The 17,278-nt window shown below is 38.5% G+C and overlaps 1 protein-coding gene across 1 annotated transcript in view; it reads left to right on the top strand.

Moving 5' to 3' along the window:
* The first annotated feature begins 203 nt into the window (after positions 1 to 203).
* PTK7 (protein tyrosine kinase 7 (inactive)) overlaps positions 204 to 17,278 on the top strand; it is a 34,027-nt gene continuing 16,952 nt past the window's right edge. The window contains exons 1-13 of the mRNA XM_015811276.2: positions 204 to 519; positions 3,267 to 3,369; positions 4,421 to 4,611; positions 5,257 to 5,407; positions 5,808 to 5,938; positions 6,183 to 6,452; positions 6,955 to 7,088; positions 8,964 to 9,099; positions 9,655 to 9,774; positions 10,166 to 10,315; positions 11,363 to 11,513; positions 14,271 to 14,398; positions 15,099 to 15,302. Coding sequence (XP_015666762.1) covers positions 204 to 519; positions 3,267 to 3,369; positions 4,421 to 4,611; positions 5,257 to 5,407; positions 5,808 to 5,938; positions 6,183 to 6,452; positions 6,955 to 7,088; positions 8,964 to 9,099; positions 9,655 to 9,774; positions 10,166 to 10,315; positions 11,363 to 11,513; positions 14,271 to 14,398; positions 15,099 to 15,302 — 2,185 coding nt within the window. The remainder of the gene's footprint in view (positions 520 to 3,266; positions 3,370 to 4,420; positions 4,612 to 5,256; positions 5,408 to 5,807; positions 5,939 to 6,182; positions 6,453 to 6,954; positions 7,089 to 8,963; positions 9,100 to 9,654; positions 9,775 to 10,165; positions 10,316 to 11,362; positions 11,514 to 14,270; positions 14,399 to 15,098; positions 15,303 to 17,278) is intronic.

Below are 17,278 nucleotides of genomic sequence, written 5' to 3'. Positions count from 1 at the left end.
GGCTATACACCCAGACCTTGGAGTAGGGTGTTTTTAGAACCCTGATTGATTGGCTGATATGTGCTTTATCCAGATATTAGATTCTTTTCATTTGTTTTTATTTTAAGTGTAAGCCTCCAAGAGTTGTTCTGAAACCGAGCAGCTTCTAAATAAACAAATAAAGCTTTGTATTAAGGTAGTTATTTAGTTAATCAGATGGTAACATGTTTCTTTTGCTCTTTTCAGCTGTTGGGGCTCAAGCAAAGATATCCTTCACTAAAGAGCCATATTCCCAGGATGCCTTGCATGGCCGTGGTGCCATTTTGCGCTGTGAAGTGAAAGACCCTAGAGACATTGAATTTGAGTGGTTACAGAATGGGGAATCTATTCAGGACACGGAACGGCGTTTCAAGGAAGGGAGCAACCTTCAGTTTGCATCTATTGATCGTCAGCAAGATGGCGGGAACTTCCAATGTGTTGCCAGGAATGTAGTTACTGGAGAAGAAGCTCGGACAACAAATGCATCTTTCAACATAAAATGTGAGCATCATCTTTGTTACTAACATATTCTGATGTTCTGTTCACCTGTCAAAATGGAGAGAAAAGAGAAGATATACCACAAATGTGTTCTTTAAATAAGCCAACTTGACTTCTGCTGCAAATGGACTCATGCATCAGGAAGCATTGGTTAATCATAACTCTCTAGTATCTGCATATGAAAAATATTGGTTTGGATGGACAGCTCAAATCCTTTTGTGGTAAAACTTGAAAGGAGCATTGTTCATTAAGAATATAGTCTATTTACCATTTCATAGTCAATGTCTGCTCAGTGCTAATGCAGTTAATGAAAACAATGCTAGTAATAAAGTACAAATATAAGGTTTGATACATGTCAGATGTTACTAAACTGTATGGCTTAAATTAACGGCACCATTTGCATGGCTGTAATTAATATATAATTCAAAGAAACAAAAGGATGGAACCCATAAAGTAAAAGCAGAAATTGCATGAAAATATATAAAATATTCATGGACAGAACAACTCAAAGAAATGTATTTATTATTTACTTTATTTGTTAGATTTTTATTCCACTTTCATTACTTTATTGGTAACTCAAGGTGGCAAACATACATAATACCCCTTCTTCCTTCTATTTTCCTCAAATATCAGTCCTCTGAGGTGGGCTGGCCTGAGAGAGAGTAACTGGCTGGAGGTCAGCCAGGCAGCCAGCTTTCATGCCTCAGAACTCAGTCTCTGGGTTTCTAGGCCAGTACCTTAACTGCTACACCAAACTGTCTCAGATCTGTTTTCTTCTACTTATGTTGGAACTGCATTTTCTCTCAAACTAGTTCTAATGTTGACTAATAATAGTGTAACATTTGTGTAAGAAGAAGGGAATTCCCATTTTTTTGGCCTGAAATCCTTTTTTTTCTGTGGGTTGTGCCAAAAAGTGTTTTCTTTATTGTGCACTGCCAATTATAACTGTGTAACTAGTTGCAAACCAACATACAAAATGTTCTGAATATTATGATACATATTCAGATATGTGCCTTAAATTAGTTTGGAGCTGGAGTTCTTTCATGTATATTACAGATCTACTTAAGGCTTTTACATAATATTCATTATTATATTACCAAATTAAATTCAAAAACATTTTTTAACTTAGAGCTAACGAAAGAAAAATTGGAGAAACTGTTTTTCCTCCTCCAGTCAGTAAAAGCTGTTATAAAATAATGTATCCTCTGTTTTGGTCTGGTCCAGAATTTGCTCAGAAGATGCATATTAAAGTAACCTTGTAGAGGATTGAATTTTTTTTAATTCAGTCAGTGTCTGGATGCTGCCTGACAAGTTTTAGCTACTTAAAGAATGTGTGCTATAGATAAAATATATAAATGTCATGATGTCCAACTGCAGAACTTTCTCAATAGCAGGCAGTTATTTAGAATACTGTTGCATCTTTTAGATTCTAAGATAATGTTGTGTATGGCTTTATTTTCAATAATGCAGAGGACCTGAAAACCAAGATCCTAACTTGGGCTGAGTCAGCTCTTTGAGTCAGATCATTGTTACATCTACTGTTAATTCCATTCTTTGTTTAGGGTGAGCCAAGCTAAAAAAGAATCATGGGATATTTTCAAAGAGCCAGACATAAGCAAATGAGTCAGTTCTGCATCTTGGCTGTCAGTTGGGTTTAGTACTCCCAGGTGTAAATCCTCTATCTGGTATAGTTAACCTTTGTCTTTCTCTACTCTTTTCTTCCCAGCCCCTTAATTCTTAATTCTTTTGAATCGTAAGGAATATGGCAACCTATTTAATGGTTAGCTGTGTTTTTGAACGGTCATCCCCATTGATTATATATTAGCTTTCACCTGTTATCTCTCTTTCATATTGTAACAGGAGAAAGTCAGCCGTGGGGATGTTCTAGGACTTAGGTGATTATCACCCCAAAAGAGGAACGACGACAACTGCCAAATATATTTATAAATATAGGCATTGCGAACAGATCCTAAAACTCATTCCATTACTCACTATATTAACCATATAGTATATGGTTAATTCCTTTTCTGTTATCATGATGGTAATAATAATAATAATAATAATAATAATAATAATAATAATAATAATAATAATAATAATAATAAAGTTGGAAGGGACCTTGGAGGTCATCTAGTCCAACGCCCTGCTCAGGCAGGAAACCCTATACCATTTCAGACAAATGGCTGTCCAGTCTCTTCTTAAAAACCTCCAGTGCTAGAGCATTCACAGCTTCTGGAGGTAAGGAGTTCCACTGGTTAATTGTTCTCACTGTCAGGAAATTTCTCCTTAGTTCTAGGTTGCTTCTCTCCTTGATTAGTTTCCACCCGTTGCTTCTTGTCCTGCCTTCAGGTGCCTTGGAAAATAGCTTGACTCCCTCTTCTTTGTGGCAGCCCCTGAGATATTGGAACACTGCTATCATGTCCCCCCTCGTCCTTCTCTTCTGGTTTTCTGTTTACAAATGGTAAACAGGAAAGATTGCATTTTATCTGTTTCCTTCTCTGTAAGGATTTCTTTAATAGTTACATAAATACCTTTTTATGATTCCAAGTAAACTTACAAGTACGTAAGCAGGAGTGATACAAGTTACAGCAAAACAAATAATTCACTTAATTTTGCTTTTTCAGTGCCAGGCATGTGCAGTCATGCCAAGGTGAAAACAATTTTGTACTTCCAGGGTGACTGATGATTTCCAAAGTATATAAAAGGGCTGCGGTCTCAAATTGACTAATTTTTACTGTATTTTTTAAAAGGGATTGAAACAGGAAAAGTTATCTTGAAGAATCCTGTCAGAGTGGAGGATATACAAAGTTCTTCTCCAGTAACGTTGCATTGTCATATCGATGGACACCCACGGTTAGTCCCTATTTTGAAGAATTCATGCTTAATTTGGGTAACTTTTCCTCCATTCATTAGTGTAACTTGTCTCTTCTAATAAAATCTTAAGTGAATTTGAGTTGCTTATGCTCTGGTTACCTCCCACATCTCCTGCAACACACTTGATGGGGCTACCCTTGAAGAGTATTCGGAAGCTACAACTGGTACACAATACTGCGGCATGAACAGTTTTGAAGGCCTCGCGGATGGGCATATGTAACACCACTGCTAGTGGTGCCAGTCTGCTTCCTGATCCAATTCAAGATGTTGGTTATCACTTTAAAGCCCATAATGGCATGGATCCAGGTATCTGAGGAACAGATTCGCCCAATGGGATTGTCTCCTCTCGTTCACTCCAGCAGAAGAGGGCTACTTTGGGTTATGTCTGCCAAAGAACTTTGACTGGCAGGATCCAGGGAAAGATGCTTTTCTGCTGTACCCCTCCCCCCAAAATAGTCTCCTGTCGGAGGGGAGCTCAGCCTCCACCATCCTGGTCTGCAGGAAGAGCCTTAAAACCTGACTCTGCAGACTAGCCTGGTGCCCCAGTAGCAATGCTACGGGTGGCTAAAGAGAAGATCCCCATTCCTATGTCACCTATTTTCTTGGTTTTTAATCTTTAATCTTTCATCATTTTAACTTTTTATATTTTTATCTTGTTAGCATTTTATAGGCTGCTCACATGCTGCAACAGTAAAATGGGCTGCATATAAATTTATTTATTTATTTATTTAATTAAGTAATTACATGCTTAGAAGAATTGATTAGCATAATCCTGAACATGAAAAAGGAGGCAGTAGCATCGCTGATGCCTGGATGCTCTTTGTTAATGTGAAGATGATACCGGTTGGGAATATATAAGTTATTCTTTAACACAATGTTTTCTAAACGTTTTGTTCTAATACTATGAATTTTCATTAAAATACCCACATCCACATCACAGATTTTGGTACAAAGAGGTTGTGCATTTATTAGTTGTTTGCTAAATAATTGCTTTTTTCATGATTCTGAGCTTTTAAACTATGTTTCATAGCCCAACAAGCCAGTGGTTCCGAGATGGTACCCAAATTGTAGACGATCGCACAAATTACTCAGTCAGTAATAAGGAGCGGACATTGACCTTCAAGAGTGCCAGCCCAGATGATAATGGCATTTATTACTGTTGTGCTCGGAATGCTGTGGGCACTGTATGCAGCAGAAACAACTTCACCCTCAATATTATAGGTAATTGTCATTTGTGCTCTTACAAATGTCTAATCTTGAGAAAGAAGTCTCAAATGTTTTTTTGCTGAATATGGTTCATGTTGGCAATCTCTTGATTCAAGCGGGTTCTGCCTGTTTTATTTGGGGCTATTCTGTTCAGTTTAGTCTCTCTTCTATTACTCCTCAGCCCTTTTTTGGCTACAAGAAAGGCTGGAATTCCAACTTGTACAGCCCAATTTTTCTCGTTTTTAAATGTGTTGGTCAACTGGCTGATTTAGAAAGCTTGATACCACAAAACTGATCAGTTTCTTTCTGGATTAATCATGTAGTTAAAACTAATTGAAAGAACCCTTGTAATTCTGTAGCCTCTGTGGTTGGGAATTCCCTTCCCAGTGGCTGCTATTAGCGGGGAAGCCTTATTGTGTATTAAAGCTGTATAGACAGTGGCATTAACACAAATCTGTTGCTGTTGCATGGTAAGGGCATGCTGTGGGAGCAAGAAGATTAAGAGTGGCTTGTTTTTTTGCTGGCTCTGGTGTGGGAGTGGGAACATGGCAAAATAGCCATGTAAATGTGGTTTTCTTTCCATTGGAAGGGAAAATGTTGATTTGAAAGAGAGAATCCAGATGATGAATTGATTTATTTTATTCCTTTTCCCTGTCAAAGATGAAAGTTTCCCTCACCCAGTGATTGTTCCTGAGAACCAAATTGTCAATAAAAATGAGGAGGCTATGTTCCATTGCAAGTTCCAGGCTGTGCCACCACCCAGCCAAGAATGGCTATTTGAGGATGACTCCCCAATTCAAAATCGGAGCAGGTAAGTAGACTATGGGGATAGAAGATCACAGGGCAGGTATATTTTCCTGAAATAAAAATGAATTGCTATTATTGTTTGGTACTGATCAATGATCTGTCACGCTGCTCTTTTGTTACTATGGGCAAGGCTTTCAGGATTGGCTCAACAGTGGAGCTTTCAATCACATTACATTTGGCAGAAAGATGAATCTGCTGGTGGCCAGAGTGATTTCCAATTCTTAAAAATTACTCAGCATTGCCTATTTATCTCTTTATCACCAGTCAGTTGTCGATAGCAGTAAATACTCTGGTGAGGGTTGTCAGAATAGTGAATAGTACTACTTTATGGAGGCATTCATCGTTGCTGTAAGTATCTTTTCATTGTATTAACTCCATACATTTTTCTCCCTGTTTTTTCAAAGGACCATCATATTTTCCAATGGCTCTTTACTAGTAACTCAGGTGAAACCACGCAGTGTTGGAGTCTATAAATGTGTTGGCCGTGGACAGAAAGGAAAACCTGTAATCCTGGAGGCAACCCTACAACTAGCGGGTATGAGCTTGTATCTCACAGAGATTTTGTAGAGTTTGATACGTTTTGGGCTGAAGGTTCTTAATTTTACCATAATTTCAGGGTGGAAAGAGTTAGCTACCCAGAAATTTGAGTATCACAAAAATGATACATTGTTGAATATTGTCATATTCAGATATGTACTTAAGGCTTATCCTAACACATTTTGTCCATATCAGGTATCAACATTACTGGATTCTAAGATGTACATTCTGTTTTTTCCCAGAAATTGAAGATTTTTCTCAAGCATTTGACCCCAAAATTGTCATAGCCAATAAAGAACAACGTGTAACCTGTGTGGCTCCTCGTGGGATCCCTGAACCTCATATCTGGTGGGAGAGAAACAATGTCCGTATCCCCATTACTGGGAGAGTTCACCAAGAAGCAGGGGACCTTGTCTTCACCACTATTGTAGAAAAGGATACCGGAATATATACTTGCCATGCAGTGAACAAGGCTGGAGAAAAAAAACAAGATCTTTCCATTACAGTAGCAAGTAAGCTGGTTCCATTATGAATATATTAAGACAACAGAAGATGCAGTGAATTTTCAAGATTCTTTGAGATGGGTTGCTAATTAAAGAGAAGAAAATTTCACTCTAAAAGATTTGAAGAGAACTTGGTAATCAGGGGTGACATGGCTTGGTTCTCAATGCTAAATGAACCTGGTGCTGCAACTTAGATTTATGGTCTTTATCAGGGGTAGTCAACCTTGGCTCTTTTATGACTCGTGGACTTCAACTCCCAGAATTCCTGAGCCAGCTTAGCTGGCTCAGGAATTCTGGGAGTTGAAGTCCACGAGTCATAAAAGAGCCAAGGTTGACTACCCCTGGTCTTTATCATTCTGTCAATTTGGCTTTGGACTTTTTTCAAGAAACAAATGAAAGGGTCTCTTCAGCAGGCCCGTATAGGATGGCATATGATGCATACCAGAATCTTCTGTTATTAAGTCAATTCTGATTAGTAACCATCTTTTTTTCCCCTGCTATCTCTTTCCAGCAAAGCCAGAATGGGTGGAAAAGCCCAAGGACAGTCAGCTAGAGGAGAGTAAACCAGGATACCTTCATTGTGTCAGTAAAGCCTCTCTGAAGCCCACTGTCAACTGGTTTCGTAATAGCATCCCTATTTCAGAGGTAAATTATCAAAGGATCTTTTACTCTCTGGTGGAAAAAGTTGCCTAGTCATTTTTCTGCTTAATCTTTGTTTCTTTTTGTTATAGTTCAAGGCACGTCAGGCTTCCTGCTCTACTAACATAATTCTCTTAGATTAGGGGTAGTTGACCTTGACACTCTTATGACTCGTGGACTTCAATTTCCAGAATTCCTGAGCCAGCTTAGCTGGCTCAGGAATTCTGGGAGTTGAAGTCCACAAGACATAAAAGAGCCAAGGTTGACTACCCCGTCTTAGATGCTTCCATTATACTGAGAGTGTGACTTTTCTTTCTATACTGTATGTTAAATTCTCTTGATTTAACATTATATTTCTCTATTTTGACATTGAGCTATGCTTTTCTCTAAATCGTAAGGAACCCTGGTGGCGCAGTAGTTAGAAAGCAGTATTGCAGGCTAAGTCTGCCCACAACCTGGAATTTGATCCTGGTGGGTTCAAAGTTGACTCAGTCTTCCATTTTTTGATGTCGGTAAAATGGAGACCCAGATTTTTTTGGGGGGGGGCGGGGGCAATATGCTGACATTGTAAACTGCCCAGAGAGTGCTATAAAGCACTATGGAGCGGTATATAAGTCTAAATACTATTGCTAAATCTAGTGTTCTGTTGACTTTCACATGGACCCATGATAATATGCCTCTTCCTGATCTTTTTCAATTGTTGTTTTCTCAAAATACCCAGGGAAGGTGTGCAAACTGAGCCTTGCTTCAAGGAAATTATTTAAAAGAAAGTTATGATAGTAGATAGGGTTTCTGTGAATATGCTTGTCTAGCTGTAACTGTTCCTTGGAGCATGTTCCCATCGAAAGAGCCTTTCATCCTGATTGGCTGGTGCTTTCCCAAGACAGAAAGTCCTGTTGCTGCTGAAGTCGATGGAGAATAAATGACGAGAGTTGCTCCTGATTTTCTCTTCTGTTTTTTTCCTTGCTCAGATAAAATGCATAAGAGAATTCTGGGAAAATGCAACAAATTATATACATGAAACATATCAGAGCATGTATGGATATATCTGGGACTGTATTTAGGTTAAGATGCAGTCATATGTATCAAATATGTTGTTGTTTAGGAAGGGGTATATGTGTGCCCACAAGAAAGCCAGCCCACATACATATTTTGTTGTTACTGACCAAAGAAATTTCACGAGTGATGTTGCCCCATTCAGTTTCTATTTTCTCTCACATACATGCATATTCATTTAAACAAGTGTGCGGTCTTGCAGTTAACAGTGGAATATGTCCTGTGGTTTTATAGATCAGATTCCACTGCCTTAATCCCATTATGCAATTAAAATTCTTTCATAAAACTGTAACAAAAGAGAGATGAACTTAAGCATCTGACGCAGTGTTTAAAAAGCATTCATTGGAAGTCTCCATTTTAATCCTTTTTCTCTGTATGAGATAAATCTGAAAATGGAGTCTTGCAGACAAGAACCAACTAGAACCTAATTGCAGAGGGGAAAGTGTGCTAGGTAGGAACCAGATACTTATGAAGGCACTTTTTAATATTCTGTTTCAGGTCAAAAGGCTGTAGACAGGATTAATACTAATTTAGCTATAAAGCAGTATTTCAAGTTTTCTATGTTACAAACCTTTTGTGTCCTAAAATAAGGATTTGATATTTGAGAGTGGGGGGAGTAGTCTTTTAATTATTTTAATTATTTAAATTTTGCATTCTCTTTTGTGAGATGTGTGAAAGCTGTTTTAAATCAACAATTGGCTTCCGTCTCCTACCCACTAGAAACTATTTGAGCATACAGCTTGTACAAAAGCACTTTGTGTTGTTCTTGATGTAGGACCTCAATGTAATCATGCTTTATGTCTTCACAATTTTCATGATGGGCAGGATTCCCGCTTTGAAATTGCTGAGAATGGGACGTTGCGTATTAACAGTGTGGAAGTGTATGATGGGACAATATTCAAGTGTGTAAGCAGCACTCCGGCAGGAAGTATTGAAGAACAAGTCCGCGTACATGTTCTGGGTATGTGCTAATATTAAAGCCTTTGCTTATTGCATGTGAGATTATGTCTGTGTGTATTGGTTAGTTTAACCCCAAACCATATAACATGGAAACATATGCAATATGTAAGTATAAAATACAAAATATCAAAAGACAAGCAAGCACCATAACAAGGCCACCAAAAGGGAACCCTTCCCAACTGGCCCCTTGTGGTTGGGGGACTCTTCAGGACTTTCCTAAAGGCAGTCAGAGTTGGAGCCTGTCATATATTGGGAGGGGGAGGAGGAGATCATTTCAGAGAATGAGGGCAACCACAGAAAAGACACACTTCCAAAATCCAATAAGATGACAAGATTTAAAAGAAGGAACCTGGAGCCATGACTCTTACGTTTGGCTCTTATATTCCTGATGCTGCCTTAAACTTGAGAGTCTTTATAGACCTTGAAACTTCTCTCGGCCATACTCACATCTTTGCAATCCATGAAAACAAGGCTTTCTTGCGGAAAATTTAGGAATGCATTATTTGGATGCTTTACTTGTCTCTTTAAGCCTCTGACAAATGCAATTTCATTTCAGAAAAGCTGAAGTTTACTCCTCCTCCTCAACCCCTGCAGTGTGTTGAATTTGATAAAGAAGTCACTATTTCCTGCTCAGCTACAGGGCGAGAAAAACCTGCAATCCACTGGATTAAAACCGGTACAATCTAAACATTGAAGATTATGGGTGGGGTTGCAAGTTACACAATATTTGCTTTTTGCAATAGATTTAATTACAAAAAGCATTTTTAACTTCTGCTTTGGAAAGAAATCCAGTTGAATTGTCTTTTAGATTTGCCTTTAGTTTTTTTTAATATAGTTTTGAAACAAAATACTTCCCACATCTATTCTGTGAAATAAAATTCCCCAGCATACCTCTCTGCAACCTGGTATTCTGTTGATTGGGAATTGGTGAGTTGTAATCCAAACTATCTGGGTGACACTGAATTAAGTACGATGAATCTGTTCAAGCCCTTGCTTCCTATTTAGTGCATTCTGCTACTTATGATCTAGTTTTGAATTTTTATTTTTTATTTTTTGCTCCTGGCCAGATGGGAGAAATCTGCCAGCTTGGGTCAGTAACAATTCTGGAAACCTGCACTTTCATAAAGTGACACGAAGTGATGCTGGAAACTATACCTGTATTGCTTCTAATGGTCCACAAGGGGAGATCAGAGCAACAATTCAACTTACAGTGGCAGGTAAACATTGAGTGACAGAACTCCATGTATTGCTAGCATGATTAGCAATATGAGTGACCTGTTTAATTCTCTACAGGTCTCTGTAGAGTCTTCAGTCCATTTATTTCTTTTTATATTATAGGTAGTCCTCGACTTACAACCATTCGCTTAGTGACCATTCAAAGTTACAACAGCACTGACAAAAATGATTTATGATGTTTTTGACACTTATGACCCTTGCAGAATCCTCATGGTCACATAATCAAAATTCGGATGCTTGGCAGCTGGTTCATATTTATGACGGTTGCAGTGTCCCAAGGTCATATGATCACCTTTTGCTGCCTCTTCTGACAAGCAAAGTCAATGAGGAGGCCAGATTCACTTAACCATGTTACTAACTTAACAACCGCAGTGATTCCCTTAACAGCTGTGGCAAGAAAGGTCGTAAAATGGGGCAAAATTCGCTTAACTGTCTCGCTTAGCAACATAAATTTTGGGCTCAATGGTGGTCGTAAGTTGAGGACTACTTGTACAATAAAGCAGCAGCCCCAAACCTTTTGGGCACCAGTGATCGGTTCCGTGGAGAGAGGTTTTTTTCGCGGACTGGAGGGGGCGTGGTTTTGCGTGCTGCCCTCATACCATGGATGGGGCTTCGCTTGTTTGCACAACTCAGTTGCTGGCCTGCCACAGACCGGTGTCATGGGCCGGGGGGTGGGGACCCCTGCCATAAAGCATACATGTATATACTCACTCTGTAAATGAAATGTTTCTATCTCTAAATGCTAAGAGAAGACTTATATTACTGTTAAGGCATCTCAAGTAATAAAATACATGGGGAATGTCTGGGATGACGAGCATCTTTGTGAGCCTTGATGATAAAATGTAGGAAAATGGTTTTTCCTCTTCTGCTCATCATAACTACTACTATCTGATAATACAGTGAGTGTAACAGTCTCTGCTAGCTTGATGTTTGAGCAAGGTGTTCTTCGAAGACACCTGGTCTCCTCAATTGTACGAAGAAACACCAGAGTCTAGTGGTGTGTAAATGATTTCCTTTTCTTCTTTTAGTATTTATAAGTTTTAAATTGAGGCCAGATGACACAACGGTATATCCAGGACATACAGCCATGTTTCAGTGTCAAGCTGAGGGTGATCCATTGCCACAAATCCAGTGGAAAGGAAAGGATAAGATTTTGGATCATGATGAATTTTCACCCAGGTATGACTCTTTTTTCCTCCCTTTGGCTGATTAGCTTACTTAAGATGTTAAATGAATAAATAAGTGTCTGAGAGAAAGAATGTGTATCTATATACACACGCATTAAATCAGGAAACTATAGTTGAAAACTATAGACTTATTTTTGGAGCCAGGCTCAGTTGTCACTGTTCTAAAGGTTATAGCATTTGCTTTTGCTCAGGAGAAGCTTCATACTTGTATTTCAAACACACGTTTTCAGAATATACTTGCAAAGCGTTGGAGAGGTCTACAACAAGCACAGGCTGAAACTTAAACAGTTTCAAATATAAATTTATTTTCAAACTTAAATCTGTAGCGCTTTTTTCTGATTTCTTTTGCATATTATTTTTGTCAGAAAATATGTGGAAATATGGAGCAGTGTGTACAGACTGCAGAGCAGTATGTATGAGGAAAAGGAGGATTCCTATTATTAGAATCCCATGGTATCTCAGTCAGTATCATGGATAACTATCAGAGATGACCATTGTTAGCTGTTAAGACCAGAAAGCCATAATTTTAGGAAAAATGGGAGGGGGTGGCTTGGAATATCTGAATTTTATATGGGGGTTATTGTAAAATAAAAGTAAGATTATAGTACTGTAGTACATACATATTATGTATGTATGTGTTTGTTGATACAGCATGTTAAGAACAAGTTCTATTCTCTAACTCTATCTTTAACCCAAATTTGTAGTTAGGTTGGAACTTATACTTACAAATATGATGCCTGTTATTAAAAATGGCTCCCTCAGTTCCTAAAAGCTGCCCAATGCTTTTAGGAACCGCTGAAGCCCTGTGTTTTTAATATATAGCAAATGTTCATTGGTTTTCAGAAGTTCCTGAAAGCGGTGCAGAGCTTTAGCACTTTGTCAGCTTGAGGAAGAAAAATGCCATCCACCATATTTTGTAATAGGTATCCCGATCATATCTAGGGGTTTCCTTAAGTCGGACAGGTTCTTAATCTGTGGACTGCCTGAACCCACAATATGGCTACATAATTAGGATCTAAACATTCTATCTTTCACATTGTTCTTTAGATATTTTTACTTGAAAAAATGTAGACAGTGGCTGGAGAAACAATATTGTTCAGTGGAAAAATAGAACGAGTGATGTAAACTATACATAAATATTTGAATTAATGGAATATATACAAGTGGCAGAAATACATGCATAAACATTTGTATAGCAACCTGTAATATCCTTGAAATTCATGCAGTTGTAGCAGCCAATATGAAATGCAAGTTCTATAAATAAGACCTCATAAAGAGGGCAAAAAAGAATGTATTTCAGGAAGAGAAGTTAAGCAGCAACCATAAGAGCACACAAGAAAACCACATTGTCATTGCCAGAGTGTCTGTCTATCCATTCTCTCTTCTCCTTTTCCTATCTTTATTATATAAATTGCTCTTGAACTGCTGTGCTTTTAAGGAGGCTCTTTTCTCTGTTTTAATCACCTTCAGGCCTTTTACATCTCCTGCCTGCAGTTCCTTTTCCACCTCATGTTTTGTGAAAAAAGTTCTCTCTCTAGCTTGGGGCAAAACCCTCCTCAGAAACTCACACAATAGATGAGCAACTAATTGCTCTGACTCATTGCTGTCTCATGTATGAAGCCATAGCCAGTATTTACAGTTGATCAAACATTAGGCAGATGCTTCTTGAAAATGCCTCTGCATCATGGATGTGTTGACACAAAAAAATAACACAAGCGCCTCACATGTCTTATGCTTTTCAACCCTAAAGTTCAACCTCTGTTGCTCCAAAAAAATCTCTGGTGGTTGAAGTTTTGTACCTAAAACTTTGGAGACCACATAACATTTAAATGGTAACCATTCTGCAAAATAGATCACATTTGTGTGAATGTTTGGAGATTGGAATTTATAGAATAGATTAGATCCATTTTTTGAACACAGAGCTGGAACTCAAGATTTTAAGCTACATGTTGAGAGTGAAGAATTAGAAATGTAGAAATAATTTTGTTTTCAAGCTGATGAGGCTTCTTTTAGAAAATCTTAAGACTTTCACTGCAGGTAGTCCTTGATTTATGACCACACTTGACCTAAAATTGAGTTTTGCCCCATTATATGACCTTTTTTTGCCACAGTTGTTATGTGAATCACTTCAGTTGTTAAATTAGTAACACAATTGTTAAGTGAATCTGATTTCCCCATTGCCTTTACTTGCCAGAAGATCACAAAAGATGATAACATGACTCCAGGACACTGCAACCGTCATAAATATGAGTCAGTTGCCAAGCATGTGAATTTTGATCATGGGACCATAGGGATATTGCAATGGCCATAAGTGTGAACAATGGTCATGTCACTTCTTTCAGTGCCATTGTAACTTTGAATGATCACTAAATGAACTGTTGTAAGATGAGAACTACTTGTATTCTGTGAATGTCGTATAGTCATATCCTTTGGAAGTCTTGAGAAGAAAAGCCCAGGTTTACTGGATTGTTTTTCTTTTTTACTCTGAAACACAAGAAACCACTGCAGTTACGCTATTGGTTAGCATTGCATTCTTCTTTTAAGTCTGTTTTTGAAAGAATTGTCATTTATCAGAAAATGTAATTGGCTGCTGCATTTTGGTTTCAAAAAGAATGATTGTTGGCAGGGCGGCATATTTGGAAAAGATGGGCTTGCCTGACACAGATCAACTAAAGTTACTGGTAGGCAAGACAATAGTTTAATTGCATGAGCTTTCCCTACCCTTTGCTTGCTTTTATATTTTTTGCAGGATCCAAATTATGACCAATGGCTCTCTAATAATATATGATGTCACCACTGCGGATTCTGGCAAGTATACCTGCATTGCTGGCAATAGTTGCAACATCAAGCACCACGAAGCCTTTCTCCATGTTGTTGGTAAGGATTATAAGTTTGATGGTGATTAGGCTATAGTGTTTAGAATGCAGGAAGGTGACTCTTCTGTCAAAAATTCAGCATCTCCCAAGTAAAGTTTCTCAGCTCTTCTAGAAATGAGTCAGAATTTCTGTACTTACATACTGTGGGTTTAGCACAGTACTATTACTGATTGTGGAAGGAGTCCAGATTATTATACTAGACAAGCTGAAATTTAATTATATTTAACAGTTTTCCCAATTATTCAAAAATAAGAAGCTTCCACATTTTATTCCGTGTTTATACATATATATATATTCAAATATTCAATAATATACAATCCTCAAACTCCGGGAGGAATATAAATCAGCTGTTTATTGTTAAAAAGTTTAAAACAATAAAAGCAACTATTTACAATACTAAAACAAACTTAGCTTTTGCTGATCCACTGTCAGCGTCTTCAGAGTGAAGTATTGGGGGTGGAGAGATCTCTTATAAGCCTTGATAACCTAGTTTCTTACTCATTGACCGTGTGATAGGGCCATTCGTCCTGACTGACTGTAATTGCCTTAACTGTCCCGCCTCCATCTGGTTGTATATTGTGTTATATACTTAATATCAGCATATATATTTTAATAATTCGATGGCACATCTCATAATATCAGCATGTATATTTTAATAATTCGATGGCACATCTCATGTAAGGTTGGCATCTTATTTCCAGATTTACCAGTTGCCAATTCAGAGGACATACCCAACAGCCACACCCCTTATAAAATGATCCAGACCATAGGGCTCTCTGTGGGTGCTGCAGTGGCGTATATAATAATCGTCTTGGGCCTCATGTTCTACTGCAAGAAGAGGAGGAAAGCGAAGAGACTGAAGAAGCAGCCGGAAGGTGAAGAACCAGAGATGGAATGTCTGAATGGTAAGTTACAGGATCTTTTTCATGCCTTGAACAGAATGGAGGAGGGTTTTTTTTTAATTCAGCTTAGGTTTCAGGGATAAAAGCTGAATTAATTAGTCGGTGGGGGTGTTTATTATGAAGATAAGGATTCAAATAGATCAAGTAATGCAATTCTGTAGGTTAAACTAACATATTGCAGGGTCAGAGAAAATGTTGAAGGTTTTTAAAAGAACCTTGGAAGTTCAAAACAGAAGGGTAGATGGAAACTGATGACAGTGGATAAGGGGTATCCTAAACTCATGTGATTCTCAGTTCATCCCAGGGATACTTTGTATGATTTTTCAGAGCCGTTTAATATCCAGATGAAAAAAAGTTTGGGTGAGTTTATAGACCTGCTAATTTGTAGTGGGATGCATCAGCCACAGATTTCCCGTGTTTGATTTTGAAAGTAGCTGGTTTCCAGAGACTGCTTTTGCAAATTGTTCTTCTCAGGAGACACACAATATTCAGAATAAATTTAAAATAGCTTTAAATTGTTTTATTTGCAGGGCTGGGCATAATTTAAAGTACATAATATTGATGGGGGAAGGGCCCCCTTATCCTTAAATTATCCTTCAGTTTGGAAAGCACCTGGCTAGACTGTGAGTTCTAGTCCCATCTTAGCCATAAAAGCTGGCTGGGTGACCTTGGACCAATCATTCTCTCTCTTCCCCCCACACCTCATGGGGTATTGTGGGGAAAATAGGAGAAGAGAGGAGTGCTGTGTTTGCCACTTTGAGTTATTTATTAAAATAATAAAGGCAGAATAAATAAAATAATATTGCTATGCTGACAGAAGATTAGCTGATTTTTTTTAATCACTCCACCAGCCTTTCATATATTTTAGATGTTCCTGCAGTCTTTCTTATAAAAGGTTAATTTAAGTCATTGGCCCTCTGAGATTCTAAGGGTTGTCCAGAATATTCTGTTAGTTTACCATTGGTAACCGCAGTAACTACCTACCAGCACCTCTGCTATTAGAAATCATGCCAAACCAATGTTATTTCATTCTTTGATAAAATGACTAAATTAGTAGACCATCGAAACACTGTGGACATAGTATACTTAGATTTCAGTAAGGCATTTGACAAAGTAGACCACAACCTTCTGCTTAGTAAGCTAGAAAAAGGTGGGATAGACAACAACAGCATCAGATGATCTGTAGCTGGCTGACAAACCGTACTCAACGAGTAGTACTCAATGGTACTACATCCACATGGAGAGAAGTAAGCAGTGGGGTACCAATGGGTGGGGAAACAATGGGTGGAAACTGACCAAAGAGAGAAGCAACCTGGAATTAAGGAGAAACTTCCTAACAGTGAGGACAATTAACTAGTGGAACAGCCTGCCTCCAGAAAATCGTGGGTGCTCCATCACTGGAGGTTTTTAAGAAGAAACATGTCTGAAATGGTATAGGTCAGTGATGGCAAACCTTTTAGAGACGGAGTGCCCAAACTGCAACCCAAAACCCACTTATGCATCGTCGGGTGCCAGGTGGGTGTGGCCCATTGGGTGGGCATGGCTGCAGTGGTAACAGCAGACTGGGTGGGACTAAAAAGTTCAATCAATCAATTCCAACTTTGCAAGATCTTTTTTTTCCTGCGAGAAGTTGAAATTGATTGAACCTTTTTTTTTGTACACGGCGGCGGAGGCCTAAAGTGAAAAGGTTTTATAAAACCCAGCTGAAGGCCTAGAACTGGAGCAACGGCGCACTTGCCCACAGAGAGGGCTCTGAGTGCCGCCTCTGGCACCCGTGCCATAGGTTCACCACCACTGGTATAGGTTCTCCTGCTGGAGCAGAGGGCTGAACTAGAAGACCTCCAAGGTCCCTTCCAGCTCTATTCTATTCTAATTCTAATTCTAATTCTAATTCGGACCTGACTATTGAAAATGTATGAACTAACCACAAGAGGTCTCTAGCAGGTAAAACAAGTGGTAAAACAATACCAGAGTTCAAA

This window comes from Protobothrops mucrosquamatus, unplaced genomic scaffold (genome assembly GCF_001527695.2).
Source record: "Protobothrops mucrosquamatus isolate PMUCROS unplaced genomic scaffold, P.Mucros_1.0 scaffold36, whole genome shotgun sequence".
Classification (NCBI taxonomy): domain Eukaryota; kingdom Metazoa; phylum Chordata; class Lepidosauria; order Squamata; family Viperidae; genus Protobothrops; species Protobothrops mucrosquamatus.
This window is presented reverse-complemented; position numbering and strand designations above follow the sequence as displayed.